At 32.7% G+C, this 25197-nt stretch overlaps 2 protein-coding genes and 1 long non-coding RNA gene across 5 annotated transcripts; 1 reads left to right on the forward strand and 2 right to left on the reverse strand.

Moving 5' to 3' along the window:
* Positions 1–64: 64 nt before the first annotated feature.
* Positions 65–25111, forward strand: LOC126736830 (protein Daple-like). 2 transcript variants are annotated; one of them, XM_050441391.1, is made up of 7 exons: positions 65–171; positions 255–341; positions 10929–11211; positions 12536–12905; positions 12964–13243; positions 22496–23308; positions 24936–25111. In XM_050441391.1, exons 2-7 carry the CDS (start codon positions 276–278, stop codon positions 24981–24983), a joined length of 1860 nt encoding a protein of 619 aa, XP_050297348.1. In that variant the 5' UTR covers positions 65–171; positions 255–275; the 3' UTR covers positions 24984–25111. The 2 variants fall into 2 exon arrangements, with proteins under 2 accessions (XP_050297348.1, XP_050297340.1); XM_050441383.1 differs by having other exon boundaries at positions 121–341.
* On the reverse strand, positions 777–5934 carry LOC126736974 (facilitated trehalose transporter Tret1-like). The gene is made up of 5 exons (XM_050441631.1): positions 5414–5934; positions 2204–2436; positions 1920–2148; positions 1571–1756; positions 777–1515 (listed from the first exon to the last, which is right to left on the reverse strand). The coding sequence occupies exons 2-5, from the start codon at positions 2408–2410 to the stop codon at positions 1175–1177; spliced, it is 963 nt and encodes a 320-aa protein (XP_050297588.1). The 5' UTR covers positions 2411–2436; positions 5414–5934; the 3' UTR covers positions 777–1174.
* On the reverse strand, positions 14535–18313 carry LOC126737013 (uncharacterized). 2 transcript variants are annotated; one of them, XR_007660853.1, is made up of 2 exons: positions 17929–18313; positions 14535–15755 (listed from the first exon to the last, which is right to left on the reverse strand). It is a non-coding gene; the product is annotated as an uncharacterized LOC126737013 (long non-coding RNA). The 2 variants fall into 2 exon arrangements; XR_007660852.1 differs by having other exon boundaries at positions 14535–15842.
* Positions 25112–25197: the final 86 nt, after the last annotated feature.

Consider the following 25197-nt stretch of genomic DNA (forward strand, 5'->3'; position numbering starts at 1 on the left):
ATAAATATACGTCTAGGTGGCAACAGTGTATGAATTTTAAAAATCGCAGCGGGCGTTGAAAAGAAAATGGAAAACACAACTAGGACAAGTGGCAAGCGACAGCTTACTGAGCTTACCATTACCAAACGATCGTTTGAGCCGCCATTTTGTTTGTAATTTCATTTATCGAAGGTTAGTTTTTTATTTAATTTATTTTTAATAACTTTTTGAAAAAAAATAAATAAAACCAATCAATGCGTATAATTTCTCCTAAGGCAAGACTAACTGGTGGAAACATGTTGAAACCTGACGAGGATGCGCCGTTAATTTATCTAGAAGCGCGCCAATTGTTGGAAGATATCGTAAGTTTTTACTCATTTATCATTAGATAATTATTTCCTCTATTAGAGCTAATTTAATTAGCGCGTCTGGTAGTGATATTGAGGAAGCTAATCCAGTTGCCAGTAATTACATAAATACAATAATAGATTTTTTTTATATAAAATATGTAGAAAACGCCTAAAATTCATAGTTTGCGGCACATCCCCGGTATAAAGTGCTCATGTAAAAACTCCAAACTATCGTGACGTAAAACTGACATGCAAAAATGGAGGATGGGCGTTATCCTAAAGCTAGGGTTGCCAGATTTTAAAAATTGAAAAGCGGTAGGCGGGTAGTGTCTTTGAGGCGAAAATAAATAGAGGCGCAGAATTTTTTTTTTGAGCCACTCCTTAATTTTGCCACATTTGAAAATGAAAAGCTTGAAAATGTTGTAATAAAACATAAATTTATTAAACTTGATAATTTATTTTGAAACTATTTAACAGATCTTGACCAATTTTTCGAAGACAAAATGAATAAGTAGAAACCAATCAAAACGTAAAAGAATATTTTTAAAACCTTAAACTAAGCAAAAAATATATTATATACAAAAACAAATAAAATAAAACCTTCTTCCTAAAAAGTGGAACACATCAAAACTAAATACATTTACGTATGTAATATAATAGCAAAAATAAAATATCACTAAACGTTATTAATATTTTTGGCAATATTTTACCTTTTTTTTAATATTTGCACAATACTTTTTTAAAAATTGACAAGATTGGATATAATTATGTTTGACCATTAACTCGGCTTTAATGTTTTTACGTCCAGTCTGCTTCTCTCTTTTCTCTATGTCAAACCCATTAAATTAAAAATTCCTTTGGTGATACCCTCTTTTTTGAAGAGTAAAAAATATTGCTACAGCAAGTAGAGCAAATCCTGTAAGAAAACTTGATACGGCTAGCAGGATTCTGCGTCCGATATGATCAATACCAAAAACTGATACAGTTGCTGCTAAAAGCATAATAGCCGAAAATAAAATTCCAGCTACATTAGAGCTGATTGTTACTGAACCAGCTGCGATCAGAATTGGATGAAGATTCATCAAAATAACAGCCATTCCACTGAAGTGTTGAGCTGTATTAAGAACTGTCATTACTATGACAGCCTTTCGGTTTGATTTTGATATGAAAAGATCTTGGGGGCGACCTAAAAATTCACTATTTAATATTTTTTTCATATGTAAGATAATACAGTTTTCTACCTCTTTCGGACTTTTGTCGTTCAACAGCGATAGCAATAGCCTCAAGTTCTTTATCTACATCTTCGCGTCCACGTAGCCATTGCAAATGTTTTTTTGCTTTCTCATGTTTTCCCTTGGTTAATAAATAATATGATGAGTCTGGCATAAGCGGTACGTCAATCAGCTGAATACCAACAATTATTCCACCTAGAACAGTTCAGATGTCTATATTTCTATATAAGTGAATGTAAAGAATTAGAATTCAAAAAATGACTTATATCTCCTTCATTTTCTTTTACCATAACCATAATCAATTTTTCCTAATTAAATAACTTTTATTGAGAAAAAATTGATGATATTCATAACTTACCGATAATGGAGCAAGCATAAAACGGCACATAAGGCGCCACACCATAGAGAATCAAAAATCCAGCAAGCATCATAAGAAAAATAACTCCAGCTAGAAAACCTCTAATTTTTTGATCAGCTATCTCAGCAACGTACATGGGTCCAGCAACAAAAGCCACATCTGCAGCTAGGCCAGTTAAAAATCTAGCTATGTAAAGATAGTTCACATGGTTAGCCACACCTATTAGAATCTGTAAAAATGTTTAATAAATGTTTTATATTTTATAAGTGAAAAACCATACGAACCCAAGCTGTAAAGCTAGAAGATGAGGCAAATAATACAGTTTTTTGTCTTCCGATTCTATCGACCATATATATGGTAAGTGGTAACCCCGCTAGTCCTCCAATCATGTAAATAGACTCTAACCAATCGATATCTTCATCTGTTATTTTAACTGGACTATCAGGACCTTGGAGGATCGGAATAAATGGTGCAGACCATCCAAATTGCATTCCATCTGATATGGCTCCGACAGTTGCTGTACCGAGAAAAAATATATTAAATGAAATTATTTATTTAAAAACAGTATTATATTGGCAAAATCAAGTAATTTTTTAGTAATCTTAAGTAATTTTTTATATAAACGTACAATAAATTACAGTTTTGCAGTTAAAAAGGTTAGACTTTTGAAGATTAAATGGTTCTAACTCACCAATCAATGATTTTACGGTACAGTCACCAAAATGTCAAGAAAATGTAATTTTCTTCAACGTTCAACTGAACAGTAATTTTACACAAAGAACAGCACTATAGTAAAAATAGTACAGGATTAAAGGAACTTTAAGCCTTCACGGTAGACACCTTTGGCCAAGCCACCTATGTCACTTATGTACAACTTTTCTGATGATGAATTACTCTCTTTTAAAGATAAATGACATGATCTAATTCCTTATATTTTTTAATTGAAAATTTGGTAGTGTTACTGAGTATCATCATAATGTTATTGGCAAATCAATTAAAATTATAAAATCGAATGATTAAAAATATTAGAGGATTTAATGCAATTTTATTAAAAAGAAAGTCCTTAAGAATATAAGTCTGTAAAATAAGAAGAATTCTATTGATAGTAACTCAGTATGGTTTAAATAGAACTATAAATATACTATTCTACTAACCATTCATTATATATTCAGTATTTATGTTTAATATATATAAAATAGATTAAAGACTTACAAATTCCATTATCCGACCATCAAATCGAAGTTATTTATTCAAATCTTATAGAATTACTTATTTATTAACCCATTCACCAAGTTCTCTTCAATAACAGACATTTTGTCTTTCTATATAAACTGGCGGACATAAATAGCTCCCAAGGCAATATCTAATATATTATGTACGGCTTACTATATTTTTTAATAATTAATATAATCTAAATATAATATACTATAACACGTAAATGGATCTAGTATTTTGTTTTCAAAAATTGTATAACACTTAATGCACATAAAGCGTGCTTGATATTTGGACACTATTTTGGTGATTAAAAACACTATAATTAGTGTAATAATTAGTAATTTATTAGTAATCTTAAGTAATTTTTTATATAAACGTACAATAAATTACAGTTTTGCAGTTAGAAAGGTTAGACTTTTGAAGATTAAAGAGTTCTAACTCACCAATCAATGATTTTACGGTACAGTCACCAAAATGTCAAGAAAATGTAATTTTTTCAACATTCAACAGTCCTTTTACACAAAGAACAGCACTATATTAAAAATAGTAAAGGATTAAAGGAACTTTAAGCCTTCACAGTAGACACCTCTGGTCAGGTCACATATGTCACCTATTCACATGTCACTTATGTACAACTTTTCTGCTCATGAATTACTCTCTTTTGAAGATAAATGACATGATCTAATTTATTATATTTTTTTTCTGAGAATTTTGCTTGTAACAATTGTCAGAGCTACTGAGTATCATGATAATGTTATTGGCAAATCAATTAAAATAATAAAATCGAATGATAAATGATAAAAATATTAGAGGATTTAATGCAATTTTAATAAAAAGAAAGTCCTTAAGAATATAAGTTTGTAAAATAAAAAAAATTCTATTGATAGTAACTCACTATATGCTGAATATAGTTTAAATACTAACCATTCATTACATATTTAGTATTTATACAATATAATTTTGTCTGTCTGTATAAACTTACGGACATAAATAGCTCACAAGGTAATATCTAATATATTAAGTAAGGCTTACTATCTTTTTTAATAATTAATATAATCTAAATATAATATATTATGAACCTCGTATTTCGTTTTTAAAAATTGTACACTTAATGAGCATAAAGCGTGCTTGATATTTGGATAATATTTTGGAAATTTAAGACACTATAATTAGTGACCATTGCTAGGTTATTTTATTTAAAGAAGAAATTGAAAACTCTTATGTATGTATGATACACATACACCACTTACAAAAATTCCGACGCTGTGAAAAATCCCTTATTTCAATTCCTTGGCAAATCCTTAATTTATAGGAGTGATACGTTTCTTAACGTAAAATAAATTGTGCCACTCCTCTACTCCTTTTAAGTAAATAGCCTTACATGGTAAGTTTCTGCAAATTTATTAAGATACATTTCTGCTGTATCAATGTTATTTTTATGGCACTTCGGCACATCAAGCGTTTATTTATGGCCAAACTTCATGACCTCCCAGCATATTTGGAAATTATGATGCAGTAATAATTATTTATAAATAAATGACAGAAATAACCTTGACAAATAATATTACTGGACAAACAGCATTTTCTTGCAGAAGGGAGAAAACTAACGAGCAAATTTTGTAAAACTTAGAGGCATTGCTGATTTGCAGTCAGCTCATCAAAATTCCCCAAAAAGGTTTTTATGAAATTTAGTACGATAACAAATTCTTCAAAAATTCAAATTTCGATAGGGAAATCTTCACAAATTTTCAAAAAATTATTCATATTTAGCTTGTTTTGCAAAGCCATTGCACTAAGTGATTTAAACTTATTATCATCATCAAAGTAATATTTACAAATTAATTTAAATATATTTTCAACATATATCTACTTTAGTTTATAATTCTGTCCAAAAAATACATCTCGTTTAAACATGGCAACTTTCGAGTTATCATCAGACTTTCCTAATAGGGGAAGCGCTATGATGGATCCATATTATTATTGTTTCTTTTTTAACTTTTATGGCCCTCTCAATGATGGCATAATATTAAATAAATGATTGATAACGTTTTTTCAGATTCTAACTTAGTTATTGTATTGTGCACCGATATTAAGCAATAAACCTACAAAAAAAGCATGCAGTTTATTTATGCAGTTTAAAAGAATAAAACTAATTTATATAAAGATCTTTATCATAGCAAAATTTTCACCAGCCAAAAATTAATCTCAATAGAGATACAACTGGAAAAAACCTTGATATAACAAATTTCAAGACGTTAAAATAATTAATAGGTGCTTACCTAAATAGGATTCAGCAAGCTCATTTCCAAAAAAAGATCCCAGTAGTAGTGGAGGTCAGTCTTGTGAAAATAAGATTTAACGGGAGTAAAATGTTTTAAAAGACTTTCAGTGGCAGGAATTAAAGAAAGCCTTCTTGTTGGAATGGTTCTTATTAAATTGGACCATTCTTTTCCGCAAAAAATGAAAAATTCCTTCAATTTTTTCACTTTTTTTGTGCTATTAATAAATTCATTGTTCAACACTTATCTGCGCAATAGGCTGTAATGTAAATAAATAACGTAAGTCCATAAATAACTGTAAACACGATTTATAGAGTGAAAAACAAAAGCACATTTTGCTTGAGCGGTCAAATCTAAGTCTAAATTATTTAAAAAAAAATTTATAATTTTTTTTTCCTGCAAATCTTTAGTCGAATTTTTCTTGTGCTTTTCAGTTTTCATGTGTTTAATTATACCGTTTTCTCCGCCCTGATTTATTGTAAAATGTGATTCACAAATCCAAGAATAAGTTTGACTCCATTCATTATTAAACTTTATAATCCATTTAGATTTTTTAATAGAATAGAAGGTCCAGCCTTGATTTGAATTATTTGCCTCAAATACCGGAATTTTTTTTTCTTGCTTATCATCTTCGTCAACACTTATTTCCCTAACCCAATCTCATCACTTAAATCACTACTATTAGAAAAATCCTTACTATCAACCTTAAAAAAACAAACAGTTACGACCTAATAGAAAGAACGTGGATAAAATCCGGTGCGTTTTTTTACTTGCCGAAAAGCGGGAGGTTTGTTTAAGGTTGCGGGAGTCGGGAGGTTAAGTAAAAAAGCGGGAGCCTCCCGCTTAAATCGGGAGGGTTGGCAACCCTATTTAAAGCAATACTAATATCTATTCATTAAAATATATTTAAGATAACTACGAATACAATCTACAAACCTTGTATAGTCATAGAATATTCTGGAATAAGAAATTACTCAAACAGCTCGTACTGTCAAATGGAGAAATATTAGCCCAATTTTTTTTTTTTTGATAATTTATGCATTATACAGGGTGTCCCGGTTCATGTGGGAAATTTCTCGGATCCAGGTAGAACATCGAAAAATAATACCGAACGTTCCTATAAAAAAAAATTCTACATCAGACCTCCTAAAGGACGCTGCTGGAAATTGATTTTTCATAAATTACTTTTAAACTACCCGGTAGAATTTAATAAAAAATTTAGGCTATGAATACTATTAGGGACCTCTTAAAATGACATCCTTAAAATACATTTACCTTGTTTACTTTACCAGGGGCGGACTAGGTTGTACACTTTAATGCGTATATTTTTAACACCCTGTATGTTAAAGTCTAAAAAAAATAAATTTGGATACCTTGAACCCTAGGCTAAAAAAAGGTACTCTTGTTCATTATCGATAAAATGAACCGTTTTGGAGAAAAAAAATAATAAACGAGGCAATGTTTTTTTTTTTATTTTTTTTTTAATGAGACAAGTACGCCAGTTATTCAAAGACCAGAAAATTTCGATGTAAGTCATTTAATTTTAAAAAAATACATGTTCCTAAAAGTACAGTGGTGTCCTAAAAAATACTTTTACAAAATATTTCTTATTTATTATACGTTTATTTCTTTTTTCTTATTCTTAAGATAAAAACTAAACATAAAAAAAAACTAAAAAAATAATGTAAACCAATTGTATTGTACCTGACTTATTTATCGGAATTTTTGCATTTTTGAACGCATTATAGTTACAAACGTTGCTATACTCCAAATTTAGCAAATACCTATCATTGAAACCTAATCTTTGTTATTTGTCAACATATTCATCCTTTATTTGATAATATTTTTTTAATATTTGTATTTTTTGGTAACTTTTAATTTAATATACGTCAAAATATGGAGTTTACTTTTATTGAGTATGCAGATATGCATCTTATGTCTTGCAATGCATTGGAAGCAAAAAGATTGTACGAAGAAAGATTTCCCAATCGCATTATTCCGGATCAGAAAACATTTCAACGTGTTGCTCAACGTCTAAGGGAAACTGGTAGGTTTCTGTTTTCCACTTAATGAGGTAATACTATTAAATTTCCTTAATGCAATTTTAGGATGTTTTGAAAAAAAAAAGAATATTGGTGGTCGGAGGAGAACAGCACGTACAGTGCAATTGGAAGAAAATATTTTAGACGCTATAGCTGACACTCCTACAACAAGTACTCGAAAATTAGCCGCTCAGCTTCATTCGTCCAAAACAATTGTACATATGGTACTTCAAGAACAACTGTTGTACACTTACAAAATATCACTTACAAAAAGTGCATGAACTACTGCCCAGAGATTTTGCTCCTAGAATACACTTCGCAAACTGGCTGTTATAGATCAGCAGCGAAATAACCCTAACTTTATCAGCACGATTCTTTTTACGGATGAAGCAGGGTTTACCAAAAATGGAATTGAAAACTTACATAACTCGCATGTATGGGCTGATGAAAATCCCCGTGAGACTATTATTTCTCATCATCAACATCAATTCCAATCAATAAATATCTGGGCAGGAATTATTGGCAATTTTTTGATTGGGCCATTTGAACTGCCACCACGTTTAAACGGAGAACTTTATTTGGAGTTCCTCCAGAACAATCTTCCAGATTTATTAGAAGATTTGCCCCTTGCAACCCGCCGAGATATGTGTTTTATGCATGATGGAGTCCCACCCCATTTTAGCCTTGCTGTAAGACACCACTTACATAATACTTTTGAAAACCGTTGGATAGGTAGAGGAGGACCTGTTGCTTGGCCTCCTCGGTCTCCCGATCTAACGCCATTAGATTTTTATCTATGGGGTCACCTCAAAACCTTGGTGTATTCCACTCCAGTCGATACTCGGGAAGAACTGCTCCAAAGAATTACATTTCATTGTGATAATATAAAAAACAATCTTGGGTTACTGTGGCGGGTGCAGCCTTAGAACATTGAAAGGCCTTTCAATGTTCTAAGGGTGCAGCAGTCCTCGATTCGTCGTGCCCGCAAATGTGTTAGAGTTCACGGAGCCCACGTCGAACCTACTTATGAAGTTTTTAATAATTAATTGTTTATTGCTCGTATTGAAGAATTTAACTTTTATTTACATGGTTTTTGGCATTTTTTTGTAAGTTGTTTTTTCTAATTTAAAAACATACACTCATCATAGGTTTTTTTTAAATTATTTTGTAAAAGTATTTTTTAGGGCACCACTGTAGGCACTGTATTTTTAGGAACATGTATTATTTTAAATTAAATGACTTACATCGAAGTTTCTCTGTTTTTTTAATAACTAGCGTACTTATCTCTTAAAAAAAAATAAAAAAAAAACATTGGCTCGTTTATTATTTTTTTTCTCCAAAACGGTTCATTTTATCGATAATGAATAAGAGTACCTTTTTTTTAGCCTAGGGTTCAAGGTATCCAAATTTATTTTTTTTAGACTTTAACATACAGGGTGTTAAAAATATACGCATTAAAGTGTACAACCTAGTCCGCCCCTCGTAAAGTAAACAATGTAAATGTATTTTAAGGATGTCATTTTAAGAGGTCCCTAATAGTGTTCATCACCTAAAATTTTTATTAAATTCTACAGGGTAGTTTAAAAGTAATTTATGAAAAACCAATTTCCAGCAGCGTCCTTTACGAGGCTGTATCTTCGTAAAGAAGGCCTGTAGAATTTTTTTTTATAGGAACGTTCGGTATTATTTTTCGATGTTCTACCTGGATCTGAGAGATTTCCCACATGAACCGGGACACCCTGTATATGGATGTTCCGATAGATTTTGTACTTTAGTTTGTCTGTATAAAAACACACTCCATTGACTCACAGAAACATTATTCCGTGCATGTTAATTGGGTCTTGCGTTCATGTTATACTGAAACATAGTGGGTTATTACCTACAATCAGTTTAGGTAAATAGAAGCTGGAAAAAAAAATACTGGCGGTATTTCAAATTGATAATAAACTGAAAAAATGCAAAAGCCAGAACAAAAAATGTATTTTAACGAAATCAATTGCGAATAATTAAGACTTTAAACAAAAATTCTCAATGTTACTTAGGTATAAAAGTTCAAAACACTTTTTAACCTAATGCTTTGCAAAAAATATCCTCCATCTATACTTACATTTATCTACACTCATTTTTCAACAAAATTACCAATTTTTGAAACTTTGTACTGATATCTCTTAGACACAATTTTTGACTCATTAATTTTCATAATGACGTCTTCCCAGCTGTACATAAATGCTTCCTTTTTTTCTGCCCACGTAAAATCTTGATGATTTTTCCAGGATATTTGTTGCTTTTAAACGTTATCAACACAAAATCGCCTATGTTTAATTTCGCACGACTTTGTTCTCATTATTCTCGTCTTAAAAAAAAAAGAGGCATTTATTTCCAACAGGTTTGTTACCCAATTACAGGAAAGAATAAAAAAAAGAAACAATTAAAAACATGTTGAAGTTTGTACTTCAGCACATGCAAAGCAGGAAAGGAAAAAGGAAAATACCAAAATATGTCTAAAAATGGAAAATCAAAATGCTTAACATTCTATGTACAAAAAATGCACTTAAACAGACTATCTATATACATACTAGAAAGACTCTGCATCACCTATTTACTTTATACTTTCTATAATGGACCTTAAACTGTCAACAAAAATATCGAACCAATTGAAATAAAATGCCTAGAGTTTATTCTTGGTACCCGAAAATTTAATCCAGCCAAATTGGTGGGACAGTCTTAAAGTATTAATATTTTCAAAATGCCGACAGTTTCGATAAATAAAACTAACAATTTGGCAGAGTCAGAAACTATTTTTGCTACATGCTTGGCCAAACTTTTCGTATCATAAGTAATTTCCAGATCAATCGCCTCATCCACTTTGGCTAACACAACATTATTTGCTCTAGAGTCAAAATTGATTGGCAAATTTTCTAGAAAATGAGAGAATAGAGCATTTATTAACATTGCTGTGAATTTCTAATGCAAGTTAAATGGTAAAAAAATAAGCATAATTTTATTCTGTATGTCTCTGATTTTTTATTAAGCCGTTCCACCGTGTGTCAGCTTCAAGATCACCTCTCCACTGAAAAACAGGTAGTCGTTGTCGGACAGCTTTTAATGGAAGTACAGAAATGACCTTTAACGTTTGAATTTTACACCATAGAGTTGTTATTTACCGTGTTGGCGCTATTTTTAAATTAATCTTTTTTCTTACTTGCAGCCAGAGTTGTCCGCAAAGGATCAATGTTTTTCCGTCTAACGGTACTGATTTTTAAAATTAGTTGACGCAGTTATTATGTTACAATGGCGGAGATGGCGCCATCTTGAAAAACCAGTAACATGAAAATAACTTGGTCTTGGACAAAAATCCGTTTGGAAGCCAAATATTTTGATAAAATAAACCCCAATTTATATATATTTTCATCTTACTTTCACCTTACTTTGTTGGTATGTTAAAACGAAAAGCACTAAATTCTACCCTTTAGGAATCCAGCGACGGCGAAATCCAGGAATCCGAATCCCTTTTGGAAGCTAGGGAAACCTACAATATGCAACTGCAGCAGCACTGTGCCAGTCTCGAGAAGTCACTGTCGGAAAAGGGGGCGCAGTTTGCCATATTGAAATCAAGAACCAGTTACATCAATAACTTAAATACCAGCTATAGGGACAAAGGCAAGGAAATATTGGAAGTTTACAATACCGCCGATCAGGAAGTTAAGGAACTCGAAACCATCGTGGCGGAGTCCGAGCAGAAAGACAAAGAACTGGGTAAATTACAAATTCCAAATTTAATTACAAAATACCACTGACTAAAACTCATTAATTTATTATCGACATGTGTTTCGCTAACGTTCTTAGCATCTTCGGGAAAAGATTAAAACTAAGGTAAAACTACTTACGAGTACCCTTATATTACTAAAGATATAACTAATAATTGTTTAATCAGATGTTCCATAGTTTCTGGTTTAGGAACGCTTGGGAACAAAGAAGATACATCGAAAGAAACAAGCATTTCATCTTCAACCTGCGTTAAAATTATTTAATTCGATTAATTATTTTTATTTTTTAGTCTTTCGATGTATCATCTTCTTTGTTCTCAAGCATTCCTACACCAGAACTTTGAACTATCTGATTGAATTTTTGGAAAGTAATGGCTTCGATAATATACGAGAAATAAATAAATTAATAAAACTTTGCAACAATTTGAATTATGAACAACTTGAGGGTACAGTCATGGCTTCTCTCCCTTTCTAGAAGAGCTCTTCATGAACCGTTTTGAGTTAAATTAAAAAAAAAAGATTTCAATACCACGAGATTAGTTAAAATATATTGATGATGTGTTTGCCGTGTTCGACAAAAGCAAATGCAATATTGACAATTTTGTCAGAACATGAAACAAATAACCAACTTCCATTCTTGGATACTCTTGTCATCGAAAATAATGATCGATAAGAATTTGATATTTATAGAAAACAAATACTTTTAGATTCATAACTGTCATGAGCGCAGATCATGATCTAAGTTTAGATGCCGCGACTATATATAGGGGAACTGGGGGCAAAAAGGGATCATGAGGTAAGATGGGGTACCCCGATTACATCAAAACCTAAAAGTGTGTGACCACCTTTATTGTCTAGAGTCACATATCCGGACAATACCCGCGCTCAGTGCATCCACAGAATAAATCCAATAATACATAATAGTCCAACGGGTCAAACGCCTTTTAAAGATCTGTGTAGATTACGTCCACTTGGCTCTTTTCGTTAAGAATATTGCAGATAAAGTGGGCAAAACAGGATAGATTATGACGCAAGACCGTATAGTTTAATTAATGTTTAAACTTTGTTCAATGTTTAACCTTCGTTGAATTTTTCGCTCTATTAGTCACATTTTTAGTATATAAGGTCACTTGCAAGTAGTTTTAATTTAGTTTTAATCTTCTCCCGAAGATGCTAACATAGTTAGCGAAACACGTGTCAAAAATAAAATACAGAGTTTTGGTTAGAGGTAAAACTGTTTTGTCACACCAAAGGTTTCAGCCATAGCACGACTACAAATTCAATATAAAAATAATAAATATGATTTCCTCTAGAGAAAATTTTTGCTAAGAAAACCACCCATTACGAAAAAGAAATAGACGATCTGACCAAACTACTGAACCAGTTAACTGAGAAGCGCAAGAAACAGCTGGTGGCGGTTGAATTGGAGACAAAGAAACTTGAGGAGGAAAATTTGGACCTCAACCATGACCTGATGAAGCTTGAATATGAAGAAAAGCTATATGATGAAACTCTTAAAGACTCATCCGAGTTAGAAATAGAGGTGGAAACTTTACAAGATAAATTAAAAATCCTGAAAAGCGACCATCTGGCACTGGAAGAAGAAGAGAAATCACTTGGCGAGCGTCAGAAGGAGATAATGGCCGAATTTAGTGAGGAAAAGTATGGGAAAATGAACACCAGGCAAGCATTTAAAGCTCCAAATACAAACATAAGTCTATATTAATCATTTATTCATTAGTTTATTGGAAACTTCCAAGGAAATTGAGGATTTACAGCAGGTCATTCAGAAGGATCAAGCGGAGTTAGTCACGTCATCGGCAGAGCAAAAGGATCTTGCTGATTATGAAGAAAAACTTGATAAAGAACTTGCGGAGGCCCAAATAGCTTTTCAACTACTGGACACAAGCCGCGGCGAGATTTCAAAGTTGAATCAGGCAATTGACGCTATGAAGGCTGATATTAATGAAAGAAGGCAGAAATATGGTAGCATTGTTAAAGAAAAGGATGCAAACACTGACGTAAGATTTAATTTTAATAGATTAAACGTGGAATATTTTAGAAATATTATAGGGATAACCATCTATGATCCAAGCATCATTGAGTCATATAATAAACGGTAAAGATAATCTATTACAATCCGTCACGTTGACATAGGGTGTCTCTAAAAGGTCTGTACAAAAGTCATAATAAGCCGATTTAAAGCAACACCCCTTAGTCCAAATTTGCTTTGTTTCTTAGTTATAGGGTAATAAATTTAAAAAATTAAAATCGATGTTATTTAATGTTTGTAACCCTTTTGCGACATAACCCTTTGAAAATTGGTACCTAGGGGTTTTTTGGTATGATAAACTCGAAATGGGCATCTTTTACTATCACCGATAGAGGGCTCCATATTGCACTGTTGATGGTGTAAAATGGCCATAACTTTTTTGCATGTGTGGTTTTTTTATAAAGGAAACAATTTACCTAACGCTTTTGAGTAAACAAATAAAGTTAAAAATTAATACAACTTCTAGATAAAATATTATGATTTTTATTATTATTAGTCATTTGAAACATATTTTAATTCGATCTTAAATTTTATTTTCTCAAATAACATTTTTAAAACTTAAATTTTAATTTGGTAAAAGCTACAAAACAAATATAAAGAAACCGGCAAACGATGTAATGCTGCAATAAAAAAATATTGTGCAAAAAAATAAAAACATATTTTTTTAAAGTGTTTAACTGCTTATACAGGATGTAACAAAAGTGATCAAATAACATTTTGGGTAGTTTTTACTTTTGTGGATCTATGTCCCCTATACTACTATATTACGGAAAATAAAAACCATATAGGTATAGATTCTTTTGAAAACTAGCAATAATCCTAACATTAAAAATATATAATCCTAAACGCATTCAAATGGTGTGTATATATGCGTATTTATTTTATCTGGGTGCTTATGTTAACGTATATGCTTCGGTTATACGTTAAAAAACCGTATATTCATGCTAATTATAATTAACGTATGTGGTAAAACGAAATGAAAAACATATAATTCAAACACTTATACATTTTAAATGTTATATGTTTTTGAATACAATTTTATATATATACGAACCTGTGTTGCTTGGGCGAGTTTTAACACGTTGACTGCCAAGCACGAGATAACTCGTGGTTGGCAATCTATAGCCAGTCGCCAGCCACGAGTTATCTCGGTTTTGACTAAGTGTTTTACGGCGCCCAGTACGGGTAAACTCGTGGCGTTTGCGTTGAAATTTTTGGTGCTGGGCGCTCGCAATAGACCAGTAATACAAATTGTGGTGTCATTTTTAAATTATATTTTCATCTTGTTTAGTACAGAGGAAGCAAAATGCAGTGACACAAAAAAAAATTAAAAATGTTTTTAGTTCTAACAAAAAGCGGAAAGACATAAACTGTGCCTTAAAACTAGGGAAACTTAATTGCTAGTGTTTACAGATAATTAAGATAATATTATGAAGTTTAAAAAAAAAAAAATTATAAAAAAAAATGTCTAAAAATTCTTGTTTAGTCATTTTTACTTTAGGTGGTAGTCCTTAAAGCAATGTTTCACACATAAGGCTGGTTTCTCTTCACAGACAGGACAGAAATAACGTGTTTCTCGTCGAAGTTTATTCGAAGTACATACACGGTAAGCTCTTGTAGGTCGTTGTTTTTTTTCGGTTGGTGGTATACCTTCCAAATAGTGAAAGTCCCGCTGCTGTACGCTGCTGGACTTTTATCACCGAGAAGAGTAGACACAAACATCTCTCTAAATTTTAAAGATTTTATTCTGCTTCCGGTCGATTTACGAAACAGCAAGTAAGCGTTATGTATATATATTTCGAGAATATGCAATGCAATCTTTTTCGGCCATCTAATTAATGGTTTTTCTTAGTGCGCTATAGTAACTAAGCATTTGATCGGACTGGTCGATACCTGATATTCCTGCATTGTAGTCCTTTATTATATTAGGTTTCACAGAAACTTTTCCGTTCCTGTTGCGCATTTAAATCATTTGTACTTTGTGCATATTTGAAATCGTCAATACCTCTCGCTTGTCCTTCCACTTGCAAACAACTACTGATTTGCGTCTTTGCCATATACATTCGCCTTTTTTTAGCTTTTTTGAAACGACATACTTTGGATTTCGCTTTCGATTACCGCGTAAGGTGCCACAAATATTGAAATTGTTTTTTTCGCTGTCATGTTATTAGTTAAGCCTACTGAATTAAAAACATTATAAGTATAGAGTACATAACCCTTAAATGAAGAACCACACTTGCAGCATGTCCCAAATCATTCTCGATAGCTTCTGATTTCCCGCAATATACTTTTATTTTTAGAATCATGCCAGCAGATTCGCATAGTTCATATAATTTTACCCCGTACTTATGCTTCTTATTTTTTACATATTGTCTAAAAATAAGCCTGCCACGCCATAAGACCATTGATTCATCAATGCATAAGTTTTTGTCCGGAACATAGTGCATTAATTTGTTGAAATGATCAAGGACTGGTCTAATCTTAAATAAACGATCTTTAGTCACTCCCGAATTGTCAGCGAAATGCAAAAAACGCAACAGTAACTTGAACCGATTTCTGCTCATAACCTGGCGCCAAAAGGGCATCTTGTACCGGGTTGTCTTTTATATTTAGACAAAGCCTAGCTCGGTTACTATACGAGGTGGAAAAAAAAGTTTTATATAAAAGTTGTAGGGTTTACCTTAAATCGCCAGGAAATGTTATAAAATATAATACAGGGGTATCGCAAAGTTAATAAAAATACACAGTTCATTTTTTTTAAATGGAACCCCTTGTATATTTTTACATTACATAAAAGAAATTTTTTTCTGATTTTAAAAATATATAATATGTTAATATTTGGTTTAGCCGTTTTCCCAATATTTATCTTTAAAAAATTAAAAAATAAAACAACTGTTTACCCGAATCCCCGTTGCTATGGTGTTTATCGGTAACAATAAAATAAATAATGTTATTTGTTGGGCTGTCACTGTCAATGTTTCTGCTATTTCTTTTGAATATGGGTTATACCGAAGAAGAAAAGTTTGAAATTATGAGGTTGTTTTACAAAAACAACAATAATGTTGCTCGAGCGCAAGCTGAATATCACCGTATTCATCCCGAAATGAGAGTTCCTGCTAGGTCCACTTTTTATTACACTGAAAGGAGTATGAGAAACCACAAAAATCTACAAAGAAAAAAACGAACAGTTTTAGCTAACGCGGATGAAGAACTACAAATTTTATTATATTTTCAAGGTAAAAAGTTATTTTATATTTAAGAGCCTTATAAGAATTATAATTTATGCTTTGATTTTTGTAGAAAAACCATATTTATCAACCGTAGATGCTAGTAGACACTTTCAATGCTCTAGATCTAAGATTCAAAGAGTTCTTCAGAAATATGGATATCATCCTTACAAATTGATGCCAGTACAAAAATTAACAAATAATCATGAAATAAGAAGTCTAACATACTGTAATCAGATGTTAGATATAAAAAACGTAGATAACGATATCTTTAATAAAATCTTGTGGACGGATGAAGCTGTATTTACAACAGCAGGGATGTATAATAGAAAAAATACTCACATGTGGGCACCAGCAAATCCTCACGCATACGTCGAAATAAAAAAAACAGGGCAGAATGTCATTAAATGTGTGGTGTGGTATCCTTAGAAACCAAATAATTGGACCCATTATATTTCAAGGATCTTTGACTGGAAATAGGTATTTGCGGTTTCTAGAAAATGAGATTGAAGCTTTATTAGAAGAAATACCTTTAAGAGAATATACCAATATTATATGGCATCAAGATGGCGCCCCGCCTCATAACTTTAGGCCAGTAAGGATTTTTTTAAATAATCGTTTTATTCAGTGGATTGGAACCCATGGTACCATTAACTGGCCACCAAACAGCCCTGATTTGACTCCTCTAGATAGTTTTTTATGGGGGTATCTTAAAAATGAAGTTCATAAGGAAAGAAGTGAAAATTTGGAGGAATTAAGGGAAAAAATTTAAAGAAGTATAAACTCCTTAAATGAAGAACACCCTGAATATATTTCAAATGCTCTGTTAAAACTGGACAAAGATTATAGAAACTGCGTTGAAAATAATGGCGGCCATATACAACATTTGTAAATATTTAAAGAAACAAGGCTCAAAGGTTTTTTTTTTCAAAAAACCAAATTTTTTTAAAAATGATGAATTAAATATTAACATTTTATATATTTTTGAAATTAGAAAAAAATTGTTTTTTTATTTAAAGTAAAAATATACAAGGGGTTCCATTTAAAAAAAATTAACTTTGTGTTTTTTTATTGACTTTGCGATACCCCTGTATTATATTTTATAACATTTCCTGGCGATTTAAGGTAAACCCTCGTATAGTAACCGAGCCAGGCTCTGTCTAAATAAAAAAGACAACCCTGTACATGTTGAGACCAATAATGCTCAATAGATGGGAAACTACATGGACCCATATGTAAAAGAAGACCGAAAAATATTTGCAGTTCATTTGGGGTGGTTTCGACCCATCTGGTCAATCTGGAGGACCTTGTCAAAGGATGTTTTGGGATCTCCTGAGTCGCATACAAATTTGTTTGTTGTGCCAAATAAATTTACAAGATATTTTATCGTTACTGGTTCTTGAGACATAAATCCAACATCATTTACCAAAAAATCAAAATGTGGTGGTTCCTCCTCAATGTCAACCCACTCTGCGTCTAAGTCTGGTACTTCTGGTAGCTCGTCTTCAATGTGCTCGTCCGCAATGTCAACCCACTCAGGATCTAAATGTGATTTTTCGGGTGGCTGGATTTGATCCTGATCACTTTCACTTGAAGTCTGTTCACTAGACATTTTATATTCCGGGTCCTCATCCGAATTATCCTTTAGGAAACTGTCCCACTCATTCTCATCCATTTCGGCAAAATTCTCAAGCTCACGGTCATTCAAAGGACGTTTTCGCGACATTTTTATGCTCAAGTCGCTCAAACAACAATAAATATATGTCGAAAACAACTAAAAACCGTTAGCAATAACCAATAGCACAGATGTAAATAGCTCCGCACTGTGCGGAGCTATTTACATCTGTGCCAATAGTCCACAAATTTACAAGCCTAGCCGCATGCTAATACTAAACTGCCTGCTTCTGCGACAGTGGCGGCTCGTGACTTTAGGAAGAGGTGAAGCGCAAAACCCAAAATATACCATAAGCAGCAAAAACAAAATTTTAAAACACATAATAAAAACTTAATATTAGAGAGACACTTACCCACGCTTATTGTTACATCCGAGGCAGTATTTATTTACTTTTTAAAGATAAGGTCTATTCTTCGGTCTTTTAAAGCTGCAAATTTATCGATGATATCGTCATAAAATGGTTCTACACTTATAAGTTCATTTAAAAGTTCCTTTTCAATAGAAATCTTTGCTAAGTTAGTAAGCCTATTTTCTGTCATTGAATTCCGTAGGTATGTTTTAATTCTTTTTAAGCAAGAAAAACTACGTTCAACTGAAACACTTGTAGAAGGAATGGTCACAATTAGACGAATTAATTTTGCAGCTTCTTTAAAAATGTCACTATTTTCGTGTAACTGTTCCAACAGTGCGGTTATTTTCGTCATTATAGATGAAGTTTAATTAATTTTTTAGCCGTGGCAAATCAGTAAATATATTAGGGAAAGAGTCTTTTAAATTATTTAATGATTCAATGGGAAAATCCCTAGAATACTCTTCAAACTTAGTTGTATCTATCAACGTAACAAAAGCAATTTTTTCCAAATCTTGAAACCTCGTATCAATTTGTCCTAATATTGTATCTAAAAGTTCATAATATAGAACTTTGTACTTTTGAAAAAGTTCTTTGGTCGTCAAAGTTTTTCGTCCATGACGATAATTCGATGGCACTGACACTCGCAAACTCACGAAATCAAATAATGATTGGAAACTGTTTTCATTTCTCTTTTCTTTAATAAGTTGCTGGGTGTTCTGAATTTGTGACATGCAAAGGCTAATATTTAGTGAACGTTTCTGTAACGTGTCAAAAAGAATATTAGTAATTCCGAAAATGTCACTGAAAATGCTGATGAAAAGACCAAACTCAAAATCATGGAGGTGGTTCAAGAAACCAACGCTTTGAGTTATTGAAGTTTGATCCGAAGTTTTGTCATCTCTAATTTCAGCAAATACTTGTTTTAAAACATCCCATTCATTATGAATAACATTTACAATCTTAGAGTTAGATGTCCATCGCGTTATTGCTGACGTAAGTATTCTTCTTTTAATGATCTGATCAGCTACATAAGTTCTTTTTGAAGAATGATGAAAAAATGAGGGAAAACTATTCACATTTGCAAAAAAATACGACATTGTGGTATAGTACTGCAACTCTGTTGGAGTACTAAATTAAAACGGTGGGCTGCACAGTGTACAAAAACGGCTTGTGGAGCTTCAACTTTAATTTTTGATTGCAGACCATTTACATGTCCAGACATAACACTAGCACCGTCAAAACACTGCCCCACTAATTTCGAACGATAATCATATTTTTCTATTCTTTTGGTAACTAAGTTAAAAAGAGCATCAGCTGTTCGGTCCGAACTTACATCGAAGAATTCTAAAAATCTTTCGACCACTTTCCCTGCACTAATAACAAATCTAATTATTATGCTGCATTGGGACTTTTGAAGAATGTCCGTTGAATCGTCCACTTGAATAGAAAAAAAATTACATTCTTTTATTTCGCGGTCTATATGTTCATCGAGATAATTGGAAATGCAGTCTATTAGTTCATTTTGAATAGTTTTTGAATTGGCAGAGAAAATAGATGATACCTTTGTCCGAAGAATAAGTTTCATCATGCCCCCGAAATGCTAGCTCTTGCTTGGCTAAATACACAGTAGCACGAATAGGTAACTGCATAAACCTTCTATTTAATAGTACTTTATCGTTAAATTGTTTTATACATAACCTGGAATTTTCCTTCAGAGCGTCTTCAATAGTTGTAAGGTTTTTTTTTAAATTCACAAAGGACAAGGCAGATTGAATGTGCTCCGAAGATGCTTCATGTCTACTACAACCTCTTGTCACATTTCCAAAATTATTAAATCCCTCTTTATTCCATACACTCGATTTCACACCAATAATCAGACAGGGCAGACAAAATAGTTTTTTTAAATAAACACTACCGCACAACCACTTATAGTCAGAGTACCACTGATTTCTAAACCTGCGAACGAAGGTTCTATCTTTTGATTTTTCCTGCTTTTCTATATCGAGAAAAGGCTTAGGTCCCTCTGAATTTAAAAAGTCCTTTTTATCATCGTTTTTCCACCTAGAAAACGGTGTTTCTATCAAGATGCAAATTGGGTCATATAACGGCAACATTTTATAAAAAAAATTCCCGAACGCGATGGAATTTACTTCCAATAAACAAGAATTAAGTCAATAGAATAAGAACCTGGCAGCGGCATGCATACGCAGCGCCGTTCTGTAAATTACCCCGCGTGTTTGTCCGTCCGTTGCCATAGCAACCGTCGTAAGCGCGGGGGAGGTGTTGCAGCGGATTATTGTTTCTGCTAATTGTGCTGCATTGACACATGCGGTGGCGGTCGCCGCTGCTCTTATGAGAATATGTTTAGCGCGCTCGGGTTTCTGAATACTTTTACAAATATATTCTTTATAGGATTACACTAATTTTGATAAATCAGATGAAATAAAGAATTAATTCGTTATAAAATATAAAACAAACTAAATTGTAAAATGTCGATTTTAAAACTCTTAAATTTTTTAAAATTTGTGGTGAAGCGGCGCTTCACCCGCGTCCCCTGACGAGCCGCTACTGTTCTGCGAGCGAAAAAGGTTGTGCCGCCACGTTTATTATCATCTCTCCGCCTAACGACTAACGAGTTCTCGTGGTTGGGCGCCACAAGAAACTTCTGCTCGGAGACGCCCGACCACGAGATAACTCGAAAGTTGTTTTTTTACAAAAAAAAAATAAATATAACATATAATATTAGAAATTTTGATTTGTAAGCCATTTTGACTAATTATTTCAATTTTGACATAATGGCGTCTGAGAATGGTTTTTATATAAATGTCATGGCAGTCAACGTGTGATATGCCTGGGCTGGGATTCTAAAATCACGACTCGACACGATTACTCGATATGACTGATTCTAAATAAAATTTTCAGTCGTGAGTGTCTTGCGGATTGCTTAGTTTTTAGCGATTTGTCGACGACACGCTTGGGTATATCGTATACACCAGACGATATAGCTTCTTCCTTTTTTAATACATGTATAATATGACAGCATCCTTTTTTAAACGTATTTGTTTCATTTATTGTTTACCAATAATCATACCAGGTTTTCATTAGTATATCAAGAAGCTTTCTTAAACACAACTAATAGATTTAATTCGACCCTATTTTCCACGACCTTCTGTTAATAATAGAGGCAGAGGAAGTAGAGTTATCATTGAATGGGCAGTTTTAGTATGTCAAGATGTTATGCCACATATTGTTACCCAAGAAGCATTGGACAAGATTTCAAATTTGGAATTAGCGAAACTACTGCAAGTCGTTGAATCCATAAAATTACTGAAATTATTGACAATCACCTTGCTGACTGATTAATTTTTCAAATATAAGAGATGAGAGAAATTAATAAATTAACATTTATAGAGAGATCTAATTTCCTTGGTGTTATAGGTCCTATTGATTGCACCCATGTTGCCATATTAAAACCAAAAGTGGATGAACACAACAAGTTTTTGTGATTTTCCATAAACTGAATTATTATTTTCCAATGGATAGTGGTGGTTTTAAATGACTTTTTTTATTTTAAAGAAATAATATAGTTATAGGCATATATGCAAATAAAAAAACACGAAGACGAAAAAAATTAACAAAATAAATGAAAATTCTTAGCGTTTACTGTTTATTAATAGAAAAGACAATTGACGTTTCCATCTGTCAAATATTAGGGAAAATAACAAATATATACCAAGAAACCTAAATCAAAACGAATAAAACGAGTTTAGCCCACGATTGAAATTTACAATCACCCTTCTCGTCACGACTGAGTCGCGATCGAGTTCGAAGTCGTGATCGTATCGAGATCGAGTCGTGATTTTAGAATCCCAGCCCTCTGGTATGTTCTATGTTTTTAATAATAATAATTTTCTCTCTTTAAAATGGATATATGATAATACAATTAAAATGTTAATTTTTTTCCAGATTCTTAAAGAAGCCGAAGATAAAATCGTCCAATTGACTCCCGAGGTGGACCTGATCGTTACTGGACTCAATGAAGTCGAAATCCTTCTAAAAGATTTGGGTTTACGTGCCAACATCGCTGAACAATTCGAAGAAACCTCGCATAAAGTAGAGGCATTAGACAAGGAAATCGGAAAGTTGCAAGAGCGTGAACGAGAAAAGGAAAACTTGATAGAAACTTATAAAGCTACTATGGCAAAATACCAAGAAAAATTCGATCTGGAACTCTTAACTTTAAATAACGCCCATTCGATGGAAATAAAAGATATAGAGGCAGAGATAACGCAAGCGACCAATAGCAAAATCGAACCCAACGAAAAAGTAAAAACCGCGAACGATGAAATAAACCAACTAGAAGAAACGTTACAACGAAACGAGGAAAACTTGGAGACGACAAAGAAAAACAATAAAAAACTGAACGAAACGTACCAGAATAAACAGCAAGGGTACAAAACGATTTCGAACAAAAACAAGGAGCTTATAAAATCTTTGGACCTTTTGAAGCCGCCCCAAGAGGTTCCAAAAGCTGTCGAATCCGCCCGAAAGTTGCCGACGAAAAAACCCTCGCGCGAAAGATCGGCCGATTTTATGCGGCCGAAAACGCCCGAGTCGCGTAAATTGCAGCCAATTCCGAAGCACGCGGACAAATCCAACCGAGATCCGAGAAAAAGTCTGTCCAGGACCCGTGTGGAGGAGCAGAAGAGGAACTGGGACAGCGACAGTAGCGTGGAGGAAGATTCGATTAATTTTAAGGAATTCATTGCCAATAAAAAGGTGAGGATTTTACTGACTTTTTTTTTATTAGGGCACGACTCTGAGTTTAAAGAAAAAGAAGAAGGAAATCTTTGTTGTTTCAACAAATAACATTGTTATAAACAAAGCAAAAACAAAAAAAAAATTTTAAAAAATTATAAAAAAAATTAATTATATGTAATAAAATATTAAAAATTATTTCTAAGCATAAAATTATTCTCTAAATACTCTAATAATCTATAGTAAGTCTTTCTCAGCACCAAGCGCTTTAATTCCCATACAAATTGATTCTTGCTTTTAATTTTTCGAATCGAAGAAGGAAGATGGTTAAAACATGTAAAACTAGTATAAATTAAGGAATTCTTTGTTAATGTTGAGTGAGGTATAGGCAAGGGACAATATGAGAACTTCTCGTAAAATAAGGGTTAGTAGCAGCTATGACTGAATTGAATTTAGAGTGGATCAACATGTTTCTAGAATAAACAAGGATGGCAATGGTCTCGCCACAGAAGCCCGAGAAGCAAATGCCATATCGTAGATGAGATTCGACAAGGGCGTAATAAACGTCTTTAGCAATCCTGGCACCCAATTCACAAGCTACCACCCTCACAGCATAGCATTAACAAAAATTAAGAACAATTAAGGTCCCATACAGAATCTTGAGGCACACCTACATTGATAGGTTGAACTTTTGAAGTGCTATTTTGTAACACCACTGCCTGTGATCTATCAGAGAGATAGGATGTAAGCCATCTCAAGGAAATACCACGAAAACCATAAAACTCCAGCTTGCCCAACAGAATTCCGTGATCAACACAATCGAAATCCTTAGTGAAATCATAAAATACGGCTGCCTCTACACTACCCTCATTGAGGCTTAAATAAAGCTGTCTTAGAAATTAAGAAATTGCATCGTTTGTCCTTAGATCGTTTTGGAAGCCAAATTGTGATGTTGATAAAACCTGATTTCTCTTAAGAAAACCCAGCATTTGACTCTCGATGAGTTTTTCGACAATTTTTGAAATTGTTGATAAGAGATAAATTGATCGATAGTTGGAGGGAGATTCACTATAACCTTCCTCAAAAAAAGGTACAATCTTGGCCAATTTTAGACCACTAGGAAACACACCTAGATTAAAACTTTGATTTACGGTTTCTGAAAAAACAGTCAAAGCAGGAAGTGCTTGCAGAATTTTAATGGAAATACCATCCCATCCAGAAGACTTTATTTCCGTTGTATCAGTGGAAAACATAAGGGGAGCAACTTAAGGGAAACATTGGGAGATTGGGTTATCCATAAAATTTAACGGGTCAACATTGCCTGAAGATGATAACATAGTTTCTCACATTAGCAGCAATAGAGATGTAAAAATCATTAACTGAATCAGTCATTAAATTTGAATTATATGCCTGGACTTCTTTTTTTTCTGGATTTTTCAATTCAACGTGCAAATGCAGTAATTTGTTGTTTATTTTTGATATCTGATATCAAATGATCAACCGACAAACATTAATCAGTTAAGACTAACTTTAAGTTTTAGGTTTAACGTAAAAATAATCTGGCAACATCGGATTGGATAGTCTTAATCTATAAACACTAGGTAGTTTGATATTTTTTGAGATTTTAATAATTGGTTCTTTCTTTTAGAAACGCCAAGAGAGCAAAGAAGCAGCGAAGCCAAATATAACTCCATAAATTTTGAGTGATACCTAAAGCAACATTCGCAGGTTATGAAATACGTTTTTGAGTTAATATTCAAGTTAATAGTATGTTATTAATGTTGTGCTTAATTAGTCCGTAATAAAATTTGAGTTAATTTCTTATTTCTGTGTCATTAATGGTCTTAAAAGGACAATTCGACCTTATTGTAACACAAAGGCTTTTTGACAAATTTATTTAAAGCTTTCTT

This window comes from Anthonomus grandis, chromosome 1 (assembly GCF_022605725.1).
Source record: "Anthonomus grandis grandis chromosome 1, icAntGran1.3, whole genome shotgun sequence".
Lineage (NCBI taxonomy): Eukaryota > Metazoa > Arthropoda > Insecta > Coleoptera > Curculionidae > Anthonomus > Anthonomus grandis.